The 25306-nt window shown below is 46.4% G+C and overlaps 1 protein-coding gene across 2 annotated transcripts in view; it reads right to left on the bottom strand.

The window, feature by feature from the left end:
* The window catches only part of GRAMD1B (GRAM domain containing 1B), a 118857-nt gene that overhangs the window by 35318 nt on the left and 58233 nt on the right, over positions 1-25306 (bottom strand). Inside the window, exons 2-4 of one of the 2 annotated variants that reach the window (XM_006895601.1) lie at positions 8943-9153; positions 8157-8177; positions 2569-2589 (exon numbers count right to left, since the gene is read on the bottom strand). In XM_006895601.1, the coding sequence (XP_006895663.1) occupies positions 2569-2589; positions 8157-8177; positions 8943-9153 (253 nt within the window). The remainder of the gene's footprint in view (positions 1-2568; positions 2590-8156; positions 8178-8942; positions 9154-25306) is intronic. The other variant, XM_006895602.1, reaches the window with a different exon arrangement.

The following is a 25306-nucleotide window of genomic DNA, read 5'->3' on the forward strand; positions in this document are numbered from 1 at the left end:
AAGTCGGTAATGCTTCTGTAATTCATTTAGGGTGAGGGGTTGAGGGTGCAAAGAGACTATCTGGGAAAAGAGAGGGCATGGGAGGAGGCAAGAACTGGACAAGCAGCAGCCTGGAGGGTAATTTCATATAAGGTCATGTGAAGACTCAATGAAGTCTATTAGACCAGAACCACAGGAAGAACCGCAGGGAGGCCAGGACTCGGGCCAGACCCATCCTCACACGCACCCCTAGGTGCACCTACTTCTCAGAAGGCGGCTCTTCACTCACTCTCAGCCATGAAGCAGCACCTATTTCTAATCCACCTCTGTGCTGAATGCACCAAGGATGCTTAGGGCTGAGAGAGGAAGAATTAGACAGGAAAAGGGCGGGCGAGAGAAAAGGAAAGAGAAAGAGGATTACAGAGGAAGAGAAAGGAAAAATCCAGTCAGGAAAATTGAGAGGGAAAATGGAGGAGATGGGTGGAGGGCTGTTAAGGGAGGGGAGAATACATGAAGGAGAAAACAAGGCATAGAGTGAGGGCGAAGGGTATTATCAACAAGGAGAGATTAGATTGGGGTCTAGATTTGGGTAAGTTCTGGTAGTGGAGCAATAGAGCAGAGCTGCTAGCCCAAAAAGTCATGTCACCAAGGTTCAAATCCGTCAACAAGTCCCACAAGAGAAGATTTAAAGTCTCAGACACTCGCGAGAGGGGCGCTAGGAGTCCCAAGTCCCAACTTATACACTCTGGAGTGGGAGCCAGCTTGACTGTAGCGCCCTTGGGAACGTGTGTGACCACTGTTCGCCATTCCCCTCTACAGGCTCTCAGTCTTCACACTGAAAAAGGGCGGGCTGAAAAAGGGCGGGCCGAGGAGGGGAACAGGTTGCTGAGTGAAGGATGTCGGATGCCCCTCAACAGCCTGAGCTGGGACCACTTCCAAAAAAGTAGAGCTCCATTATGAGTTTTATATCCCAGAGATCAGAGATCTGGACCCTATGCAGAGTGTGGACAGGAAGGGTAGGGACAGCTGGGGAGCAGGCTGTGGGGAGCTATGATATCTCTTCCACCCCAGGCCATCCTCAGTCCTCAACTCTCCTCCTGTCAGTACCTCCAACTTCTGCCTCCTGATCAGTCAACAGTACCCAGCATGGGCAGGTCACACAGCAGCTGCAGGTTTAAACCCACATGGCTAATCAATACATGCTTCACCTTGGGGAATCACTGGGCACTGTGTGGAAGAGAGAGAGAGAGAGAGAGAGAGAGAGAGAGAAGGAGGGAGAGAAAGAGGAGAGAGAGAAAGAAGGAGGGAAAAAGAGGGGGGAGAGAGCAAAGAGAGGAGAGAGAGAGAAGGAGGGGAAAAGAGGGAGGGAGGGGGAGAGAGAGGAGAGAGAGAGAAGGAAGAAAGGAGAGAGAGAGGGAAGGAGGGAGAGAGACAGAGAGAGAGAAAGAAAGAGAAAGAAAGAGATTTTGGACTCAAGCCTTTCTCCTGCATCTGTCTTCATACCCAGTTTCACCCTACGCTATGCTGACTCCAGGTCTGTAACTCCTGGGAGGAAGCAGAACTCTGGTGCTGAGGGGAAGGGGAATGGCATTCATTGACCCAATCAGAGAGCTGAGCGAGGCAGACTCAGTGGGGGTTAAGTGATGGTTCCACACCCCAGACCTTCTTTGTGCAGTCCTGAAAGTTAAGTGCTCCAGGGCAGGCCAAGAGCTAAGGAACTTTAATCAGCTGTTGTTAGAAGCCATCAAGTCAACTAGGACTCACAGTGACCCTATGGATCCAAACCATGTCCTGTCCTGTCCTATCCTGTGCTAGCCTCATCATGTCCAACACACTTGAGCCCACTGTTACAGTCACTGTGTCAATTCACCTCATTGAAGAAGGTCTTCCTTTTTCATTGACCTTCCACATTTCTAAGCATGAAGTCCTTCTCTAAGGATGAGTCCCTCCTAACAACATGCCCAAAATATGTGAGATAAAGCTTCATCATCCTTGCCTCCAAAAAGAAACTATCAAACAGCTCCCTCCACTTTCCTCACTGAGTCAAGAGCAGTGTGTGTCTTCTAGATAGGAATCTGTCCTTGGAAGTATTGAGAGGTGCTTGGGGCAGCAATCAAATGCTGTTAAATGGCACAGTCGCTTTACTAACAGAGCAAGGTTTTCTGGTGGCATTTCCACCTAACTGTCTAGGCCAAGGGGAAGAAGCTTAGGCCTTAGGTTTGGGCACCAGGGCTTCCCCTGTCCCATAATTCTGTCTGAGCTGGGGACACATACACTTTCTGACCAGTTTTCTCCTTTAAGCCAGAAGAGCCTTTAGTGGAGGGTGCGGGATTTGGTCTCCCTGGATGAATGCATTCCTCTCCTCGCATGTCCTAGATGACTACAGAAGAGAAGTACTTTTTCTGGTTTTAGGGAGGTGGAGATGGGGGTGGGCGGGTGGAAAGGAGGGAGCCCATCTTCCTGCCCCCCTCTTTGTGTACAATCTCACAGGGGAGCTGTGTGGTCCTCCATACCACTTCATGCCCTCACCCGCTGCCCTCCTCCACCCAATCATGTGTACCCAGCAAGAAGAGAAATGGGAATACTTACATTATACCAACTCTGGCTTTTCTGAAAGGATAAAAATGAGAGAAGGTAAAGTTAGTCAGGGAAGAGGTGGCAGGAATGGCCAGGGCGTCCCCAGCCCGGAGGACAGGTTACACAGACAGCAGAGGGCGGGTGGGGAGGAGGAGCCCAATGCAGCTGAATGCTTCCCCGGTTGCTGCTCCAGAGGGTCCTCCTTTCTCAAGGCAGCCCCAGAAAGGAGGCCCAGGAGCAATCCATGCTGGAAGCCCCACCGCAATTGGGGTGGCAGGCAGCGGCAGCACCAGCTATAGCTCGACCAGGAGGGAGTCAGAGCCCCATCACAAGGTTCTTCTGATGGGGGTGAGGGATGCACTGTTGGCATCCTCAAGACTCAGTCCCCAAGTGGGCCCTGACCAGAAGCAAAGTCCAGGGAGAGACCATCTCAGCCTTCTGCTCCAAGTCACAGCCCGCCCCCAACCAGCAGAAGGCAGGATGGGGTACTCTGAGGGGAGACCAGAAGAAAAGAGGCTGCCTAAAGCTCTTCCACACTAGCCCTAAGACGTGGAGAAGTAAATCTCCTCTTCCAACCCAATACCTGACTGAGCTCCTAAGCGAAATGGTGGGGCAGTGGCCTGCATGGGGAGGGAGGTGGACACAGGTAAAAGTCTTCTCCAACTCTCTGGGAATCTCACTCAACACAAACTCCACCCCGATCCAGAAGCCAAGCCTTCTCTGCTCAGCTCCTGGAATAGAAAACTCAGCTTCGCGTTCACAGAGTCTAAAGCAAATGCGAGAGATATTACGATGGTGCCTTGTCTGTCTTCACTCCTTATACTGCACATCCTGCCTAGACAGACAGACACACGCACAGCTAGCATCCCACGAGGTAGAGGTCCAATAGGTTTAGACTGAAATATTCTAGTTTTTTTTTTTGAAAGCTTGCTGAGTGTGTGGTTAAGGTGTAAACCACTAGAGGGCAATGCTGCCTATAGGTCAATAGCGCAGGTATTAGCCGACTCACCTCCTCCACCTGGTTCTGAGCCCCTGCCTCAGATGTCCGCACAGTATGTGTCCAGCAGGGGGGAAGACTGTGCCCCTGAGGACAGGTGAGTGTGGTGGTACTGTGGGATTGATGACTGTGACAGCTGCGTGACTGACCTCCCAGGCTCTCCCAACTAGCACCGTCCACCTCCACTCTGAGAGTCAGCAAAGGAACTGGAGGCGGGGCACTGAGGGGGTAAGTATGGGCAGAAGCCACACTTTCTCCCCACGCTGACCTCACTAGTCAGAATACAGCCACAGGACAGACACCAGGCACTCCCAACTGCTCTCTAAGGTCACTGGGTCCTTTGGCCTAAAGGAAGTCGCAAACTTCCATAATGGCTTTAATCTCTCTTCCAGCCCAGAAATTTCTTAGCAAGAAAAAGGCTAAATCCTGGTAAAATCAACTTTTTCATCATTCAAGAAGCTGAACCTGGAGCTGAGAATCAGCCTCTACAGCATTTAAGCCACTTCCAAAAGAGGCAGGAGGGGACCCTTGGCTGCATATCCTAGAATAGGTCTGTAACATGGGGCTCCTTGACTCACAGACCCTCACACAGGAGCTGGGCTTCCACACACAGCTGAGGTCATAGGCCAAGAGGTTGCACTGACAGTGAGGAAAGTACAGCTTCCCAGAGCAGAAGGGATGCACTCAGGGTACTGCCAGCCTCAACCACCCTACACTCTCCCTGTGCTTTGTTAAATCAAAGTTACTTCACAGCTGAGACCTCTGCCGTACACCCTTCAGTCCCCCTGTCCCGCTGTCCTGGCATCTGTGGAAGAATCAAAGAGGCAATGGGGTAACAATGAGCTGGCCCAGTGGGTTCTCTCACCACCCTCAAGACAACAGAAATCCATTTCCTTGAGCACACACTGGCACATCAACTCTTGTACTTTGTGAATCTGTTTGGGTCAAAGAACTGCAGAATACAGAAAGGAAGCTTCGTGCTCGCTTCGGCAGCACATATACTAAAATTGGAACGATACAAAAGATCAGCAAGAAGCTTTCAAAAAAAAAAAAAGAAGAAAGGAAGCTTCAACTAGGAAACCCCTGTCCTGTCTCTATCTAGCTGTTGGAAGGTATGGAGTATCTGCTCCTTTGTAAAGGAGATTAAGAATATGTACTTGAAAGTGCTGGGAAGAAATGTGACAAAGAATTCTCCAAAGTGAAGATTTTGTACTAGACTCAGCTTGAGACTGTACCATCACCATGAGGTATCTTCCAAAAATGTCCACTAGGGGCAGAAGTTCCTGATCTCTCCCAGCCTCTCCATTGTGCTGCTTTGCTGGGACTGAGTCCAGGGCAGGAGCCAGTCCCACGGCAGGCAGGGCAGTCCAGGGTGCTGGCCTGAGGGTGAGAGGAGAGGCCTTCACTGTGCAACTGTGACGCTGCCTGCTCCGGCCATCCTTGAGGACAGGCCCCAAGGAAGGAAGGAGTAGAGTCAGGGAGCCCAGGGGGTGGGCATTCTGAAAGGCTGTTAGTGGATTTGGCTGAACAGAAAGGGGTAGAGTCAGGGATGAAAGCTGTTTGCGAATGGAGAATTGAGCAAAAGACACTACTACTAACTTTCCTACAAGGTTTGATGAGCAAGCTCCTAAAGGAATGCCGAGCCCAGAAACAGACCCAAGTTTCTGTGACATGGTTTCCTGCCTCAGTGCAAAGCTTCCAGGAGTCTGGCAAGTGGGATCAGGGGCAGAAGAGAAGGGCTGAGGACTAGCGTAGCTCTAGACTTAGTGGGATTTGGAGGATAAATGACTTCTTACTTTGATCAGGTTAAGTCTGTCATACTGGAAAGAAAACCACAAAAATTAGAATTGAGAAAACAAAACACACACAAGAAAAATCAAACACAGGGGAAGTAGGGTATCAGGGCCAGATGTGCTAGTGCACACCCACTGGGTTCATATTGCTGCGCAAAACCCAAGGGTTTGATCCCAGCTTGAGAGATACCAGCTCCATTTCTGGAGCGGATGGGAGCAGGAGAGAAGTTCCTGCCTCCCTCTAGTGGCCGAAAGCCATTATTGCAGAGCAGAAGCTGGGTGGTGACAGAAGCTCAAGGTATTTTGGGATTTTGAGTCTTCTGGTCCCTCCTTTGGGCAGCACTGCATAACAATGAGTAGCAGGGGTCAGCATCAGCAGTACAATGCAGATTCACAGGACGGAGGTCTCATTGATGACCTACTCCAACCTGTATATATAAACAAATAGAGACTCAGTGGCCAAAAGAAGGAAGCAGACATTGTGCCTTGTGACTGATTCTAGGGTTATGCCAAGATGTAGAGACAATGTCCAATTCTCTCAAAAAAATAAGGACATCACTTGTAGGTGGTGGGCAAGAGACAGGGGGTAAGCTGGCTGGCTGGCTGAGGACCACTCTGACTGTGAGAGTCACAGCCATGAACCCATCTGGTCTACCCGAGACAATGTTCACTGGCTGGAGGTAATGCTCCCACTTACCAACAGAGCCTCCTCATCTCCCCTCACTGCACTGGCTTCTTTCCCTCACTCTGTCCCAGGCCTCAAACTGCACAGATCCTGATTTCTCATGTCACTGATCTGAAGCCAGCTTGTACTGCAATTCACAGACATTCCACAGCTGCTATCAATCCCACCAGGGCCAGCAGAGTCCCCACACCCCAGCAGGCAGGTCCTATCTTCTCGCCCTTGACAGTAGAGTGGTGCTGGTAATGAATAATGAGAAAATGGGGCTGGGGAGCTGGTCCCCATAACTAAGAAGTCAGACTTGTGTGCACAGGGAGGGTGAATGTTCAGCTCAATCTCTTCAGTCACCTCCCCTTCACTTTCGTGACAAGAGATGAGATTAGCTCCCCATCTACACGTAACTCTTGGACCTTCAGGAACCTTCATTTTTACCTCTGTAAAATCCTTCTCAGAGGGCTTTCTTGTCAGGCTTGGAGCCACCTGCTCACTGAATGATTCTCGGCTCCCTAACACAGACAGCTCTTCCTGACTCAGAATTCGTGGGACATCCCAAAAGACTTGCCAACAGGGGTATGTGATTGATCTGAACGTAATCTGGCACTTTCCTTATCTCCCCGTCTCGATGACCTGGGTACAGGGACATGGTCTTTGCTCTCCCGTTCTCTGAAAACCTGCCATTTAAGAAGTTTTTAAAAGACAAAGCAAAACCCTGCTACCTGGATTACTTATTACCTCCATCCATCACTTCACTAAAACAGGTGCTAACTAAAGATCATAATAAAACCTATGGGGTAACTGGCTAGACAAGGGGTAAGAGACAAAGGAGGCTTGGGATTTCATTACAAAATAGAAAAGCATACCAAGGCTCTAAGAAGAAGCAGGGAGAAGGAACGATCTGAATCAGGTGGCATCAGCCTTCTTGTCTCCGTATTAGCCAAGCTAGTGGTGTGAAGGGTGCGGGAGGGGCTGGCTAGGTCATCTCAGTACCTGTCTCCACATCTGTATCTGACAGAGTGGTCTGCCAGCTTCCACACCCCAGGATGAGTTCAGCCTCCCCTCTCCACAGCCTGACAAGCCACCCAAATGCCTCAGAGTCAAGAAGTACTTTTCACTTGAAGGTCACAGTTTGCAAGAACAGCCCTGTAGCCTCTTATTCCTGCCTCAGGAAAAAACAGCTGCTGACTCTCTTCCTCCCAAAAATGCTCCCAGAGACTAGAGACTGTTATTAAGTTATCTCTCAGCTTTCTCTTCTTCAGGCTACCTCCCACCCCTTCTCCCTACGGGTATCATTTCCCAAGTCTTTCCCTTCTAAAATACCTACTGCTCACCCTCCACTCATTCCAAGTTCTCATCAGTGCTCTGAACTCGTGGGCCGACTCTGGCTTTGCCTCCTGGGCCCGGCCACATCTTTGCAGGGCCTGGCAGGGGTGATGGTCAATTTTCTCCAGCCTCCAGGTGTTGCTGGCCCCATGCCCGCTGCTGGAAACATTCTGCCCTCTGATCGTAACCCAGGAGCCGAAGAACACCACGGTCTCTGGGCTGGAGTGTGGGTGGCAGCATTAAAGGGGCAGTCAAGTTGAGTCACTCTCAGAGAGTACAAGAGCATGCTAGGGAGAGCTCTTGACTTACTGCTATTGAACATGTCACCTATTGGAACTTAACCCTCAATCAACTTCTCTAGCTAGTCCCAACCACTTCTGGGGATGCAGACTCACCGCACCATGGGGAGTAGCTGTACCTGCAGGATAGAGAGAGGGGTCCTACCTTTCCTCAAAGGAATGGCACTAATCCCTCACATGACCCCACTACTGAGACACACTGTGTAAGAAGAGGGAGGAGTCATAACTCCTAGCCAGATGCCATTTTGGGTAGCAGGCAAAGACATCCTGGGGGAAGGGGTGCGGCAGGATGGGTCAGTTCTCCAACTTTGGGGACAGGCAGAACGATCCCTCCTAACTTCACACCAAACGGCCAGTGTGGCAGCAGTGGGGCTGGCCCTTCTGGGAAAAGTGCCCAAGCAAGACATATGGGCCAGAACTGGGAGGGATGGAGGGGAGCGGGGTGCTGAGCACTACAGACAGTCAACACTAGAAGGGAGATAAAAAGACAGAGACAAAAGATGGCTTACTTTTGAGAGGCGCTTGTGAGACTAAGACCATGCATGCAAAGAAGGTATTTGGGGAAATGGTGGGGAAGAAGAGGAAGAACAAGAAATCAAAAGACAAATTCGGTGGAAAGGTACCCCTGTGCCTCCCGGGGGCGGGGGGATGGGACCCTACCCTGTTCCCAGGGCCTTGAATGCCATTCGAGATGATGAGCAGCTTCTCGAGGGAACATCACCACCCAGCCCCAACGGGGGCCTGTTTTAAGGGTATCCTTGGCTGAAGGCTAAGGCTGTAATGGTGACATCCTGGGGAGGAGTAAAGGGGACCTGTCCCTGAACTCTCTGCCAGGTGAGCAGCAGGTAAATTAGCACCAAGGCAGGTGACTGGCAGAAGGAGTTTAAAAGGGTATTTAAAAGGATATTTTGCAAAGTTCCTGGCCACATACCTGTCCCAAGTAATGGGCCCCTCTTTCCTAGGCCTAGGGAACAGATGTGACAAGGGGTGCAGGGTCCAGCAGCCCTCCTCCAGCCCCTGGACCTCTCCCCTTGCTCTTAAGCAGGAAGCTCTCTCCAGGAGAATCTAGTGGGATAATTTCATAGCCCGTTGGTCTTCCTCTGCCTGCATAGCTCAGAGGGCATTTAACGAGGTTCTTTCCGGATCGCCCCACCCTCACCTTGGAAAACAAGGACCATCTCTGGGACACTCTGGATATTCGACTACATAAAGCCTTAGAGGAAGGGGATCTCTGTTTCACACTTCCTACCCCCAAAACCAACTTCAGTGCAGGCGCCCTTGCAGGGGCACCTCACCTTGGAATTCTTGCCACCGCTTCTGCCGGACTGTGAGGAGCAGCTCCGCTGCACGCCCTGCTCCGGCGTGGACGGGGACTTGTCCGAGGAGTGGTCCGAGCCCTTCTCCACCATGGTGTCTCCGTCCACGTTCTGCGGGGTTGGCGAGCGGGACCGCTTCCGGAGGATGGGAGAACAGGCCGGCGTGCTGCGGTTCGAGTTACTGGCAGTGCTGCAGGGGTAGGTGGAGAAAGGGAGTGGGGTGGAATGGGGAGGAGGAAAGACAAGCCGTCAGTGATTGGAGGCCCGCGGGGATCAGGGGAGCCAGCTCTGGGCACCTGGGCACGGGCGCTGGAAGAGAACACAGGGTAGGGGCCCATTGATGAACTCGCCTGCACTGTAATGCTGCTGCTCGCCAGGAGAGGGCAGTGGTGCCAACGTGAAATAAGAATGAGAAAAGGGGACGCAGGGCAATCGGACACTTGGATAGTTATCTATTCACCCAATATTGTTTGAGCCCCTATTGCCAGGGATTCATGAGGACACACAATGTAAGAGCTATAAGATTCATTCGTAATCCTCTAACACTGTTAGTGCTCCAAGTCCAGTTTCAACATTTTGTTGGCACGTTTTAGTTGACAAAAGAAACAGTAATAATACTGCTCTTCAAAAGAATTCACCAATATATTGCACTGGGCTCCTCAAAGATTCTACGAAGTCAGTAACGGGAAGCATCCTAATCCCCATTTTTAAAATGAGCACCAATGCGTAGCAAAGATTAGCTAAGTGTCCTGTGATCCTAGAGAGCGGAGAAAGAAAACGTGGCTCTTCAGACTTGTAACTAATTCCCTTGCAAGCCATTTAGTTCCTGCTTCCCTTGTTGGGACAGACATAAACACAACAGTGATACACCCATACCATAAGTACTTCCCCAAAATTCATTTTCAACAGGCAGCCTAAGCTCACCACAAAACCAAATTTACCTACCTCAAGGCCTATGAGCAATGCAAATATTTATTAACTGTTGTTCAGCTTCTGTTGCTAATGACAAGGAGAATGATGGTGGAGAGAAAAACTGAAGGTTCAATTCTAACAGGTGTTTGCTTTACTCAGAATGGGGAAAGGAAAGGGCTGTAGAAAGGAGGCAGGTTAGGAGGGAAGAGGCAGTGTTCTGGGAAAGAGGTAGGGAACCAGAAAGCAAAAAGCATACGGTAGAGAATAAAAAGTGTCCCACCTATTCAGCAGTCAGAAAGCAGGGCCAAACTTGGGGATATTCCACAACCAAGGGGACTCACTCTTGGGAAGCTCCATCCAGCCTTTCCGGAGGGAGGGGAGAGCAGGGTAGGGAATACTGTCATTTGCATGAAGATCCATCTGCAAGCCCAGATATCCTACTGGATCTATTTGCAATGAAAATCATGTCCCTTTGAACAAAAATTTCCTTCTGCCTGGGTATGGGTCTCCACAGTGATGAGAAGAGGGGATGAAGGATAAATTCGAAATTAACAAGCACAGGGGAAAGGAAGTAGAGAAAAGGGTTGGCGGTAGTGAATAATGCTGTAAGCTTTGGAAGGAAACTTAGGAAGCTGGGGCCAAAAAAAAAAAAAAAAAGGATCATAGAAGAAAAATGTGACTAGAGGACATAGACAAACCAGTTGACACTGAGTCAATTCTAACTCTTGGAAACCTGTGTGAGTCAGAGTAGAACTGAGCTCAACAGATTTTTCTGGAGATGGATATCAGGTCTTTTCCCCAGATGCCTCTGGGTGGACTTGAACTATCTTATCAACCGCTCAGCAGCTGAGCCTCCATTTGCATCACCCAGGGATTCCATGGAAGAAAAGTAAGCAAGGCCCAGTGTTTCACTTCATCCTAAAACACAATTTATATTTAGAATCACATTCCTAATACTATGAGAAACTAGTGTCAGAAAGCTTAAGATGTCTCTTACAAAAGGGTCCCTTCAATCTCCCCATCTTCCACTATCCCTTATCCTCTCTGCGTTCATTTACTCCTATAAAGCCCAGAGAAAGGAAGTCATGGTCCCCAGGTGAAGGAGCCGAGTCTCAGGAGTGGAGGCAAGCACGCTCTTTAGGGGATGCAAATTGGAGATTAGACCCAAATATTCACTCTCTGTGGTGATGTCTTTTTTCTTGGGCCAGTTCCAGGCCAACTATTACAAACATCAAATTGTGTCAGAATCACTTAGATGGAAGAGTAGCCTTAGTCCTGACTCCAACCAAAAAAGTGCAAGAGTGCGGATAACAAGTCAAGCGTATGCCCATCTCAGGCAAAACAAACGCACAGTTGCCCTTTCTCTTTCAGATAAGTGACATCTTCAACATGGTCATTCCAGACTCTGAAATGGAAAAAAGATCTCTTTATCTTTCTCCAAATTCTGAAACCCAGGTAATAAATGGCTGGTAAGAAGATATTTAAGTGAAAGATCTCCCCTACAAAAATATACCCCAGAGGAAAACTCATTCCAATGATCTCAAACAACATCTCATACTGAATGTTGGCAATATCCATGAGGTTTCCTCTTCTAAGTTCCCCCTCCAGGCCACCCTATGGATGCTACTTAAGGATCTGGTTATCCTATTTTTATGCAAATAATGCATGTGTTACATATTGTTGTTCTTGCTCTCTTGTGCAGCCCATACAAGCCACTGTACCATTAATTTCCTATGTGTGCTATGTTTTATGCTTTATTATTTATATGGGCATGTTATCTACTTAACATTATGGTACTACTTGACTGTCTTCAACACATGAGCCAATCAACTCGCACTGCTATTTACAAGTAGAGACTTCAGTCTCTCCTGTCTTTAAGACAGCTGACTCCCTTCTTCCAGATCTTTCCTCTTCTGAACAGGTCACACCCAATCTCTCTCTTTTCAAGTTCTCTTCTCAACTCTGCCACCAGTTCCTCTCTCAGTATCTGACCTCAAATTTGGCCCTTTCTCAGAGGTAGATCCCTTATCTCTCTATGTGATTTCGACTATATCTGCAAGCACAGGGCCCCTCTGCCCATTTCCAGCCCTGGTCACACTTGTGAGCTTCAGTCTACTATCCGCCTCCAAGTGCATATTTCCGCCAGATGGCTGTCTCATGTGCAGCTCCAGCTCCAAACAGAGCTGCATGTTTCCTCCCAAGCCTCTCACTCCTGCCCCATTCAAAGGACATTATCATTTCTCTCCCTGGCTGCAAATCAATCTTTCCTTCCATTCACCCTAAAAACACACCCCTGCAAGCTCCTTAACTTTCACCCCTGAACCCTTTGGAGTTCAGACTCTTGGTGCCTTTGCCTCAACTCTTCTGATAGCCTCCAAGTGCCCCCTGCTTCTATATTCTCACATCCCAATAGTTACATCTTCCAACGCTCTTTCTGGTCCCCTACGAAATCCCAAAGCCCCAGCTACTCAGCATGGAATAAAAGTTCTCTCCTGATCACAATTTGAAACCTGTCTGTATTTTAGTACTCACTATGTTCTCCTGAAGAGTTTCCACATTACAACCCTACACATTAGGTCAGGTTTTCATAATAAACATTGTCAGTCTCCAATCCTTAGACTCATCAACAACTCACCTCTCCCCTCTCTGTCTGCCTGTCAGATAGATTCCTGTTCACCCTTCAAGACACGCTTACACCTTCTCTAAGCTTTACTAGACAGCACCTGCTGACTGACAGGAGCATTTAACATAGTTTCTGTGGTATTAGAGCTAAGACCTACTACAATCCTCAATGGTACAACAACAGCTCCATTTTATAGATATTAACAAGTGATACTTCCAATTTGTCAATAGCAATAAAAATAGCTAAACCTTGTTGGATGTTTATGAGTTCCTGGCATTAGGCCAGCATTTCTTAAGTTTTTATCTCACTTATACTTCCCAATCAACCTAACAAATAACAGTGGACATTATTATAAATCTTTTTACAGGTGATAAAACCCAATTCTTAACAGGCTGAGTAGCTCGCCCAAAGTCACGTAATAGGAGATGGCTGGACCGGATTGGAAATGGAGGCATGTCTGATTATAGAGCTTGTTCTCTGAACCAAGCACTCAATGATGTTTGTTTGGGGAGTGAGGGGACAGATGAATGAAAGGATAAATGGAAGGACAGAAGACAGGAAGCAATCTTCACACCTCCACTCTCCAAACCATTTTCTTTTTTGCTGTCAAAGTAAACCTGAAAAGAAAACTTTTGAAAACCACAGTGTTAGGGGTTTTGTCCTTTCAGGGTTTCCTTTAGAACACAATCAGAAATCCAAATTATAGAATATAAATTCTCCAATTATCGCCATCCTATGGCATATGTTGTTGTGTAATTATGTATCATTGAATCACCTGCTACTCCCAGTGACTCTATGTACAACAGCTCAGAATCCTGCCCTATTTTGACTCAGTCTTACTGACTATAGCATATAAGTTTCTCAGTTAGCTCGCTCTGGTCTACCTCTGGAAACTCATTACGTGGCTGCTGCTCCTCCTAGCACAACCTCTGCTTCTGCCATCAAGGCAAATTTACAGACTTTCATGCTATGTTCTCTACTTATCCATGTCCTATCCTCCTTTCTCTCAGGAATGCCTTCCTTAAGTCACCTTACGACAACTCGACAAATATTTACACTTGGTAAAACATAAGGTTAAGATCTAAGCCCCCCTTATCTTTTGATGTTTCACCTCCATTCTGATCCTCCACTCCATTTTGAGCTATATACATGTAACTCAGCAAAAGCATTATTAAGTTTTCTTGGGTCTCTCAAACTCTGAAAAGTCATCTCATTGTCACATAGATTTGGATGTCCAAACAACTAAAACTAATTTCCAGGTATCTTATGTATGTTTAAACAAACTCTACAGATTAATGAATCGGTTAGAATCTTTAACAGTAGCACTGTTTATGTCAAAATCTGGAGGTTTTTAAAGCTAGGAAAGACCTAGAGCTTCTGCAGGAAGAGAAGGAAGACAGGTACTGAGTGGGCTGTTGGATTAAGACTCCTGCAGCGTTTTAGAACAAGTACATCCAGCTCTCAACCTCACATCTGAGGAACCTGAGAACAGAGAGGTCCAAATGTCTGGCCAGTGTGATACAACTTCTTCTCTAACTCTTTGTTCCACAAATGTTTACTAAGGACTGTGGCATTTGAGTTCATACTGGAGTCTCGTGCCTGGGGCATGTACACATTGCTCCACTACAAGCAGCAGGTGGTGTGACAGGAGTATGGAGAAAGTGAGAGCAGCTAATCCAGACGTGAGCTGAGTTCTGAGAACTGCTGGAGTTAGCCAGGAGAGGAGTAGAGGGGCCAGGGAGGGTGTGGTAGTGAGAAGGAAAACAAAAAAACCATTAGCGTAAAGGTTGTTGCTGTGTGTTGTCAAGTTGCCTGTGACTCATAGTGACCCCATGTACAACAGCCCTAAACCCTGCTCTATCCTGTGTCCACCTTACTGTCTCTGAACACCTACCCCCATTACCCCAGTCACTGAATCAATCCATCTAATCAAGGGTCTTCCTCTCCTGCGCTGTTCCTCCACCCTCCAAAGCATGAGGCCCCTCTTCAAGGACTGGTCTCTCCTTGCAACATGTCCAAAGTATGTAAGACAAAGCTTCAGAATCCTTGTCTCAAAGGAGCAGCCTGGTCTCACCCTCTCTAGGATGAACTTGTTTGTTCTGCTAGCAGCCCATGGTGTATTCAATACTCTTCTCCAGCCCACAGCTCAAAGGCATCAATTCTCCTATCATCCCTAGTCATTGTCCAGCTTTCTGACTCATAGCCAAGTAATTGCAAAGATCATGGCCCGTATCAGGCACACCTTACTCTCCAGATTGACATGGTAGCTCTGCAGTACTTTGGAGAGGTCTCTGACAACAGACTTTCCCAACACAATTCGTCTTTTAATTTCCTGGCTGCTAGTACCAAAACTGTTGATTGTGGACCTGAGCAAACTAAAGCTGTTAACAACCTCGAACATGCTAAAAGCAACTATGTGTTTTTGGAGCGTAACATGCTCCAAGTGATACTTAAGAGAGTCCTGTAATTGACAACTCTTCCCAAGAATTGGCTCACTAACACTCCACTAAACAGATTATACACGTCCCATCAGTAATCTGCTCAGTGAACCTACAAGTCATTCACTGATTTCCCTATCTCTCTCATTTTTAAGACCTATATAAGACATGGACCATTTAAGTTCTTCCTTCGTTAGCTGGCTAATAAATAAACTCCTGCCATCAAGTTCTGACCTGTGGTGACCTCATGCGTGTCAGCATAAAGCTGTGCTTTATAGGGTTTGCAATGGCTGACTTTTCTTTCTTTGAAAGATCATCAGTTCTTTCTTTGGAGGTGCCTCTGGACAGACTTGAACCTTCTACTCTTTGATTATTAGCTGAATGTGTCAACTATTTGTACCACACCCTTGCTAGTAAGGAACACTTCCTTAAGTCTTACCCCAACACCTCAAGCTAGGTATCATTTGCTCCTATTTCCTATAGCAGAAGCCCGTGAGAAAGACCTAGGGGAAGAGGGCAAGGGCTCTTTCTGCCGGGACTCTGAGACAGGGTGGGTGTTCTAGCCCTTCGCTGAGCTTTCTTTTCTCATCCTTAACCCCAGGGGTGGCACCAGCTTTGTCAGCAAGCCAGCTCCCTGATCAGCCGCCCATGCAGTTTATGGAGCTCTGAACAGAACAGAATAGGTAGATGGTGTTCCAGTATTCCTCGTTCATGTTAACTTGTTTTCTTACAGAGAAATCAATCATTTCAGCTCCATGGATTGCAAAATATATGCCCATCACCCTGGACTCGTCTCCCTCCATCTTTTCAGATTTCAGCAGCAACTTTCTTGCCACAGTGTACCGTCCCGCACGCTTCCCCAGCCCTGGGCCACTCCTAGCCAGTCTCTCCCCTCTCCTCCCCAACACCCAGACACTTCATATTCACTATCATTTCTCCTAAGTCCAGTCCTACAGTGACCTAGAGGATCAAATTCCAGCCGGAATGGGCTCAGTGGTCATTTTTACAGTCTAATAGATCCTAGAGCACTCCCACCTAATAGAAAGAGAATTTAATGGGAAATTAGTAAGCCAGCTTCAAATGCAGCTTTTGTTTGCTGAAGGCCCGAGTGGGCAGCAGAGTATGATTAATAGCCCATCTCCAGGTTCAACAGGCCCACGTGTGGATCCTAGCTCTGGCACCTAATGGTGCTTTCCAGGCTTCAGAGCCTCTCTCTTTTCACTGAGAAACAGAGGCTATAATATTAATCTTCTCAGAGTTATATCTTAAATAACAAATGTAATATTTAACATAGTGGCTTTCATATAGTAAATGCTCAATAAAACACTGCTAATACCAAGAAGGCTCTTCTCTTTAAAACATGGAGTAGATATTCTTGTCGCACTCAGAGGGTGATGGAGAAAGGCTCTGAACGTTCCTGAGTACTCCTTCTCAGAGGACAGGACTACTTGAGGTGTGAGTTACAGTGCAGACTCCTGTCCATATTCAATGACTGAAAATGCTCAGGAGATGGACTTAAGAACCTGCACTTGAAACAAGCCTCACAGGGGATTCTGTTGTACCCGAAAGCTTAAGGAGTTCTGAAGGCCTAGTGGTAAGGAGCTGCACTGAGAACCCCAAGGTACATGGTTTGAATCCACCAGCTGCTCTATGGGAGAAACATGAACAATTTCCTTCTGTGCAATTTACTGCCTCTGAAAACACACTGAAGGGTCGGTTCTGATTTGAAGGCACATACTCTAACTCCCAAGAAAAGGCATTTTGGTGGGGCAACGGTTAAAGCACCTGGCTGCCAATCAAAAGGTTGGTGATTTAAACCCACCAGTAGCTCCACAGGAAAAAGATGTGGCAGTCAACTTTGCTGACAATTTAGCCTTGGAAATCCAATGGGACATTTCCACTCTGTCCTTCAGGGTCACTGTGAATCAGAATTGACTCAGTGGCATAGATTTGGTTTGATTACTTCCAAGGAACAATTGTATTAGAAATATGAGCTAATGGCATCTCTGCCTCAGGTGCCAGAGACCTGCTTACAACTCCTTGAGGATCTGCTGTTTGGTGTCTGCCAGGTTGGGAGTAGGACTCATTTGCACTACTTATCTTTGGCCCAATGTGCCAATGTAGAATAATCTCTAATTAAGCTGATAGGGGCTGGGCATGAGGATATAATTCAAGGTAGAAAGTAAGGCTATGGTTCAGTACCTGAGCAGACAGTGCCACCTTCTTTTAGCTTCGTGTTCAAACCCACAGGCAAGCACTTCCATCTTCCCTAGTTTTATCTCGGACTGGTCACCACTGACTCTGGCATCTGGTCACTAACACCTAATAGATGACTGACTGTTCCACAGTGCTGATTCCAAAATCACATCAATAATCCTCTTCAGTTCTTTATAAAACCACCACAAATAACTACATGCATTGGCCAGCTGCATTATGAATCCTTTCACACACAGCACAAGCACAAGAGTCCGGGATAGGAAGACAGGCAAGTGTATCTGCATAGCATTTGCATGGAATTTACATGCTGCCTGGAAATGCCACCATTAGTCGGTCTGCTCACCTTAACAAGTACCAAATCCTGAGTTTATTAGGACACACAAAAAAGGTTACTTTCTCAATTCTTCTCTGTATTCTTGCTTATTGTTTAGCAGAAATTTCTAGTTTTTCTCTCCCCTCACAGGACCACAGCATGGTAGGTGAGAAGGACAGATGCAAAAAAAAAAAAAACCAACAAAACACCACCACCAAAAAAAAACCCCAAAAACCCAACCAAAGAACCAAAATGTATAGGAAGGAATGAAAGGTTCCAATCATATTCCAGCAGGGCCTCAGTTTTCCCTTGCATATTCCCTCCCTAAGAAAACAGGACCCTAGAGACTTTTGTTACCCCTTTTGATACTCCCCCTGGATGTCATGATCTTAGCACCCATGGAAAATTAAGAGGTCATTGGTTCACAGAAACAGCTGGGAAGCTCATCCAGTCCAATCTTGTCACAGTTACAGAGAAGGAAACATAGGTCCAGAGAGTTGACATGATTATCCATCAAGCAGCTAATTAGATTCATCTGCCATGTAGACCCACATTGCCTGCACTGCAAGTCTCACTTACTTCTCCTTCCTCTGAAAGAATTTTTAGGATAACTAGACTGACATTGTAAACAGCCTTAGTTAGCTTGGCTCCACAGTCAACACTCTTGGCGCCAGCAGCCAGGAAATTAAAAGACGTATTACATTGGGAAAGTCTGCTGTCAGAGATCTCTCCACAGTACTGAAGAGCAATGATGTCAGTCTGGAGACTAAGGTGCGCCTGATACAGGCTATGGTCTTTGTAATCACTTGCTACAATGACTAGGGATGACATAAGAATTGATTCCTTTGAGCTGTGGTATTGGAGAAGAATAATGAATATACCATGGACTGCTAAGAGAAAGAACAGGTTTGTCCTGGAGAGGGTTAAACCAGACTGCTCCTTGGAGGCAAGTATTCTGAAGCTTCATCTGACTTAATTTAGACATGTTGCCAGGATGGACCAGTTCTTGAAAAGGGATGCCACGCTTGGTAGGGTGGAGGGACAGTATAGGAGAGGAAGACCCTCGATGAGATGGATGGATTCAGTGACTGGGGTAATGAGGGTAGGTGTGTTGGAGACAGTGAAATTGGCACAGGATAGAGCAGAGTTTAGGGCTGTTGTACATAGGGTCACTATGAGTCACAGGCAACTCGACAGTACATAACAACAACAGATGGGACAAAGGTTTGAAAGGATGTGAAATGCAGTGCTCTTCTCCTTAAGAGGAGAGTAAAGAAACCCTCTTTTTGTGTGCCTAGGGCAGTGATAGTTCATTGGTAGAATTGATGTCTTCCATGAGGAGGATCCAGATTTGATTCTGGCAAGGCACCCCAAGCACAGTTAGCACCCACCTGTCAGGGGAAGTTTGCATGTAGCTATGATGCTGAGCAGATTTCAGCACAGCTCCTACGCTAAGGATTAAAAAGAACTACCTGATGATCTCCTCCCATTGGTGAAAACCCACCAATAACAGCCTTACGGATCACAGCAGCTCAATCCTCAGCCAATCACAGAGGTGGCACAGGACAGGATAATGTCTGATTCCATGTGCTTGGCTTGGTACATGGACCAAGGTCAATGGCAGCTAACAGCAGCAATTACGTGGGGACAACTTAGTGCCACTGGGTCTGGGTTCACTGGGTCTGGGTTCCTCTTTAGGGGAAAGGCCAACTCTGCCTTTTACATAAAAACAGTGATTATTACCTGGTTGAAGAAAGGAGCCAGACACTTGCCAAGAGACATACTTATTTTAAAACAACAACAACCAAACAATAAAATCAAAACAAAATGCCAGCTTGGGGCAGCTTCCCAGCCTTGCTGCAGTGTGCCACACTGTCCACTGGCTTCAACAGCAGGCAGCTCTGCACAAGAGGTGGGGAAGGAAAGGGTGCAAACAAATGCCAACTGAAGATCCTCACACAGAAGGAGTCTCCGTCGGCACTACCACAAGAGCAAGATCCGGACATCTCCTTTATCTCCTCTGCTAGGACTGCAGTTTCCTGAACGTGGTGGTTTTCCAATTTAGGTCTTTGGATGATGTATACAGAGTGTCCCTGGACAGGCTCAGTGTGAGAGCTGGAACAAAGGAGGTAGAACTAGACTATTCAATATGTAAGACAAGTTACAAATGGCCTGCTGGCAATTCTCTAGACTCTGCCCTAACCATTGGTTAGCCAAGTATTTGCTCACACTTTTGCCAGTGGCCAAGACCCTCCCTCACTTTTTCTGAACTTTCCACTTGTTGCCATCTCTGTGGATATTCTGCCGACTATTGGGTCTTTTCCTACATCCAACAAGCTCCAATTACTGACTCTTCCTTCTCTAAGTAGCTTAATCTTACAAACAGATTGAAAAGTGACAAGAGTCTATCCAAAACATTGGCTGCCAGCAAACTAATTTAATACATAGGCATAATCTCATTCTTCTTGTTGTTGTTATGTCAACATAACAAATTGCTGCTATCAAGTAAGACTCTCAGCGAACCTACGAACCATAGAGCTGAACCCTGTCCTATCCCGTGCTATCATCTCTGACATCCTCAGACTCACTGCTACTGTCACTGTATCAATCCATCTTGATGAGGGCTTTTCTCTCTTCTGCTAACCCTCCACCTTTCTGAGCATATTGTCCCTTTCTAAGAAAAAGCCATCCTAACATGCCCAAAATATGTGAGAGGATGCTTCATCATGCTCCTCTCTAAGGAACGCCTTCTCCAGGACACATTCGTTTGTTCTTTTTGGTAGTCCATGGGATACTCGGTACTCATCTCTAACACCACAGCTGCAGTCACATTGAGGGTCTTCCCCAGGCAAGATGTCCTTCTACAAAGAACAGCCTCTTCTAGCAACATTCCCAAAGTATGAGTGACAAAGCTTTGTCATCCTTGCCCCAAAGGAACACAATGGCTGCACTTTCCCCAAGATATAAATGCCTGTTCTTTTGGCAGGCCATGGGATAGTCCATTATCATGGTGGAAAGCAGAGAATTTGTTGGCGGTCAGTTTATTAATAACATGAAGATGTGGCTTAAGCCTTTGGTCAACCATTAAAGGGAAATTTTAGTGAGCCTCCCACTGGTATCCTTTGTGCGGAGATGTAACAGGTGGAGAGGGAAGTAGGCAACGTTTGCCTGCCTTTCTTACTTGAACCCAAAGGGAAGAGACTGATCCCTCAGTGCAGTGGCTGCAGCCACTTCTCCACCCTCTGGTTTTCCTGCTGCTTCTGTTGAGCGCCACAGTTTGGAATTCAATCCAGGAACGGGCATAACAAACACTCTTTTCCATTTCCATGGAGACCAAGGCCCGCAATTGAACTAGGACTCCATGCCTGAAATGCCAATACAGCATGACCCAGTTTCCCGCTTCCTACAAAAACCAAATGTTTGTTTGGGTCCTAGCAGAGCTGAAGGACAAGTCAGAGTTCCAGCTATCTCTGTGGATATTTTGGAGAGGAATGAATGAAAACATTCTTTGAAAGCATGGATGTGACTACAGTTTCAATACCAGCAGTCAGGCCTGTAATGTTTTAGCAGAAGGGTTCATGTCGTTGTTGTTAGGTGTCGTTGAGTCAAGTATGACTCACAGTGACCTTATGACAATGGAGCTGAACCCAGACCTATCCTCATCTCTGACATATTTGAGCATCAGATCCACTGGACTCGCCTTTCTTAACCTTCCAGAAAGAAAAGCTCCTAACACTTAAGGGGAGTATTTAATAAGCAGGTCTCTGACTCTTCCTGTAATCAAAACTTAGAAGACTGCTTCTTCATCTCCATATTGTGCTACTCCAATCCTCTATTGTGGCCTCCAACATGCCAAGCTCATCCCTGCCCTAGGATATCGGTGCTTGATCCCTTGCCTTCAGTCAAAACAGTCTAAATAGCTGCTTTCTTTACAGCTCAAATGTGACCTCCTGGGGCAGCCTGCCTTGGGAGATTATCTAAAGTAAACTCCCCACTCTAAGGGTTTTCACCTTCAAGATGTTGAACAAGAGCGGGAAGTATCTTGCCTTCTGGAGAGCAGTGCAACATACTGAGGACTATGCCCCCAGGGCTCCTTAGCTGCTTGTCGCAGGACCTGAGACCTTAACCACACTGCTTCTTACGGTGCCCATGGCTTTTAGCAGAATAATCTGGCAGTATGCACTGGGCTCATACATGAATCAGTGCATGAATAAAGAGATCAGCTCTCTCTAAAGCCTTTCAATGGTTGTTAAAAAGTGCTGGTGGTGCTGCAGGATATGTGTTGGCTTCCTAGCTATGAGGTCAGCGGTTTGAACCCACTAGCTGCTCTGGGAAAGAAAGATGAGGTTCTCAGTTCCCATTAAGATTTACAGTCACAAAAATCTGAGGGCGAATCACCATGATTTAGAATGGTCTTGGAGGCAGCACATTTCGGATGGTATTTTATAATTATTGGGGAACTCTGCTAAGATACTTCTTTCTTAAACTGGCCCTAAATCTGCTTTCTTATTACATCAGTTCATTGGCCCTTATTCTGACATTTGGCACCATGAAAATAAAAGATGACATCACTTTGAGGCCTTTCACTGGCCTGGTCACTTGGCCTAAATATCACGGCGGTAGCAGTTGGCACCTTGAATTGTTTTATGCCCAAGAAAAACAGCTTCATCATTCTGTGTGCTATCTCCATCTTCTATATTCCTGGGGCGAGAAACAGCATTTTACAAAGCATATATCTAATTAGAGTGTATCTCTAAAGAAAAGGGCAGGCAAGAACTGCTCATGGAGCGAAAGTGTCAAGGTGGAATGTGATTCTTAGTTAATTCCATGTCTAAAGTCCATCCTTCCTGCCCAGGCAATGATTCAAGAAAGAATACAGTTTGCTGCCATCCACATATTTAATGCAGCCCTGCTTCCACAGGGCTGGGAAGATAGAAGAGTACTTAAGATGAATCAGGAGAAATGAAACGAAACATAGGGACCTGGTGTTGAGCAATTTCCTTTTTTTGAGACTGTTCATAGAAAGAGAAACACCTAGCTAACGTCTGAGGACAGTCCTGCTGGGTGTGCTGAGCTGATCGGAAATCACAGGGTGCAGCTGGGAAGAGGTGTCAGTCTTCACAACACGTACATTCTAACCAGAAGGAAGCACCTTCTGCAGTGGTCTGAACACAGCGGCCCTGCCTCTGCCTGATATGTCCAGTGACAGCATTCACCAGGCAGTCTCATACTCGCTTGGGCACCTCCAAAGGACTTCTCAGTGACATTTCATTTATTTACCCATCATTGTCCAGTGACCTGTGAGCTAACAGTCTTTAGACATTCATTTTGCTGAGTCCCTATAATCCAATAAACTTTTATTTAACACCCACTATGTGCTCTAACTTTTTCTTTCATATCTTAATGCCAACACAGGATGAGGACCATTGTGTGTCATGGTCCTTTGTATCTACATAGTAAGGACTCAATAAATACTTTAAAAAAATATAGTATATATTTAAGATATATTTAAAGCATTACATATCAACCATTTATTCATGAAGTCATGAATCAGGGAACTCAATAAATACTTTTAAATGGAATCACAACCATTCTACTCCAAATCTATTACACCACTCAAGGTAAATCCCGGTCCTAATCCATGGGCAACCATACTTTGTGAAAGCAGGAAAGAGCTAAACTACCCTCGGAAGGTCCTTCTTTCAAAGTGACTTCCCATCCACTGAGACGACACAGACCATAGGAACAAAGCCAGGAGGAGCCAACGGACTAGAATGTCCAGCTTTTTCTAAGTTTGCTCATCAATTGGCCCTCCCCATCCCACCAAAAGCCCTTCCCCATCCATTCAACAAACATCTGCTGAGGATTTTAAGCACAGACGGTTCTACTTTCACAGGTCCAGGACCTCCATATATCACAATCCACTTCACAGCAACTGATTTTCATTATGGTCCCTGCCAGGTAATATTCTAGGCATTGGAGACATCTTTAAAGAGCTTACAGTTGTGTGTGGGTGGCAGACATAGATTCAATCAACAAACTCCATGTGATAACCAAAACGTAGCCCCTCATCACCTGTCACAGGATTTAGAAACAGGTACAAGGGAATTGAGGTTGAGAATCCAGAAGATCAGGCTTCCTTTCACACTGCTCATCCCCATACAAGATTTGGAGGCAAACAGTTTCTCTTTGAGCTTTGACTTTTCTGTTGTGAGAAAAAAACAAAATAAGCAAAACAGAACTCCACCTAACCCTGACAAAGATGTCAGAGGAGAGAGTATAGAGGAAGCTCTTACTTTCTGAGAGAAGTAACATTTCTGAGACAGAATGACTAAGATTTAAGTCAGGCAAAGGACTCAGAAACAAGAGTTACTCAGTCTGGGCTTATGTATAGCTAATTCAGCATCACTAGCTCCCACTAGTCGGGCCAAAACACCAGAGGCACCACAAGGTGGCTGTAGGTCTGTCACAACAAAGTGTCAGGCTTCACAGTCTGATTCAGGGCTGTCCAGGTGGGGAGAAAAAAACAGCTTCACAGTGCACCCCTCACTCATGGCTCTCCCCCCTTACCTTGACTACAACAGTGGTCAACCCCACCTGGACCCTCTAGATTGAAACTCAGTTCTGACTTGTCTGTCTACTAGAAACAAAAGCTGAAGCAGGATGAAAATGGCTCATAATGTTAAAAACCACAGAACTTTTACCATAAAAGAGACTATTAGAAGCCAGTAAATCAGGTAGTTTCACATAAATGCCAGCCACCCAAAAACCTAATTTAAAATACAGCTGTGGTTACATAATTCCAGGGTTTACCTTTGAGGCCTTTCTTATCATTCTTGCTACTATCAGGAAGTTCTTCCTTAGGATTGTTTTTAATAATCGACTACACTATACATACTTCATAGCATTTTCCTTGGCTACATCGTCCCAGACTTGAGACGAAGTTAGTCCTAGATCTAACCTTAGCTTCCATTTCTCAAGTGAAATTATCCTCATTCCTCAAACCTATATTCGGAAGTTAAGACATCATTTCCCCTATGATGTCTCAACCAATTCTTTGTTTAAACTGAGCTCTTTGGCTTCAGATGACAGGCAAAGTCATTAGGTGAGGATGTGGCATTTCACTTTAGGACAATTAAGTTTTCAAGCTCAAGCTGTTTCCTGAGACATCCTTCCAAAGGTCCCATCTCTATCCTCTTGGGTAGAGAGGAACAGGTCTATGTCCTCCCTCAGGATATTTTAACATTTCTGTAATGTCTCAGTCTTTTCTTTCACACTGTGGTATGTATTCCTCAGCCACGGGGTTTTCTTTCCTCTAATTGGATCTCAGTTTACCCTCATGTTTCTTAAACTGGGGAGCCTTGAAACAGTTGTAATCCTGCAGAGAGGTGGTCTTATTAGTTCAAAATAGAAGAGAATCAGCACCACATGGTATTCTAACAATCAGGGCCCAAACATTATTTTTGGAGTCATCCTCTGAATCAGGGGAATCTGGAATTAGTCACTGTTCTAAGTCTCTGGCTACAGCACTTCAACTTCAGCTTACTGGCCATGGGGAGTGTATGCAGGTGCAACAAATTTGTGAACAAAGAGCACATCCGCCTGCCACTTACCCCAACAACAAGTTCTGGGGAGGGGACAATGAAGAAGCCACTCAACTTGGGCTCTAATACAATTCTGGACATTTACATGAGTAACTTGAGGCAAAATCCATAGTCCTTAGAGGTTCACGTATCTGGAGAGGTCAAGCCCTTAAGAAATGTTAGTCTAAAAGTATTATATTTTAGGGCATTATTTTTATCGTAGGAGTATGCAATGAGGGTTGCAGAGTGGATTATAT

The sequence above is a fragment of the Elephantulus edwardii genome, unplaced genomic scaffold, assembly GCF_000299155.1.
Source record: "Elephantulus edwardii isolate Elephantulus edwardi_28Jun2011 unplaced genomic scaffold, EleEdw1.0 scaffold00171, whole genome shotgun sequence".
NCBI classification, from domain to species: domain Eukaryota; kingdom Metazoa; phylum Chordata; class Mammalia; order Macroscelidea; family Macroscelididae; genus Elephantulus; species Elephantulus edwardii.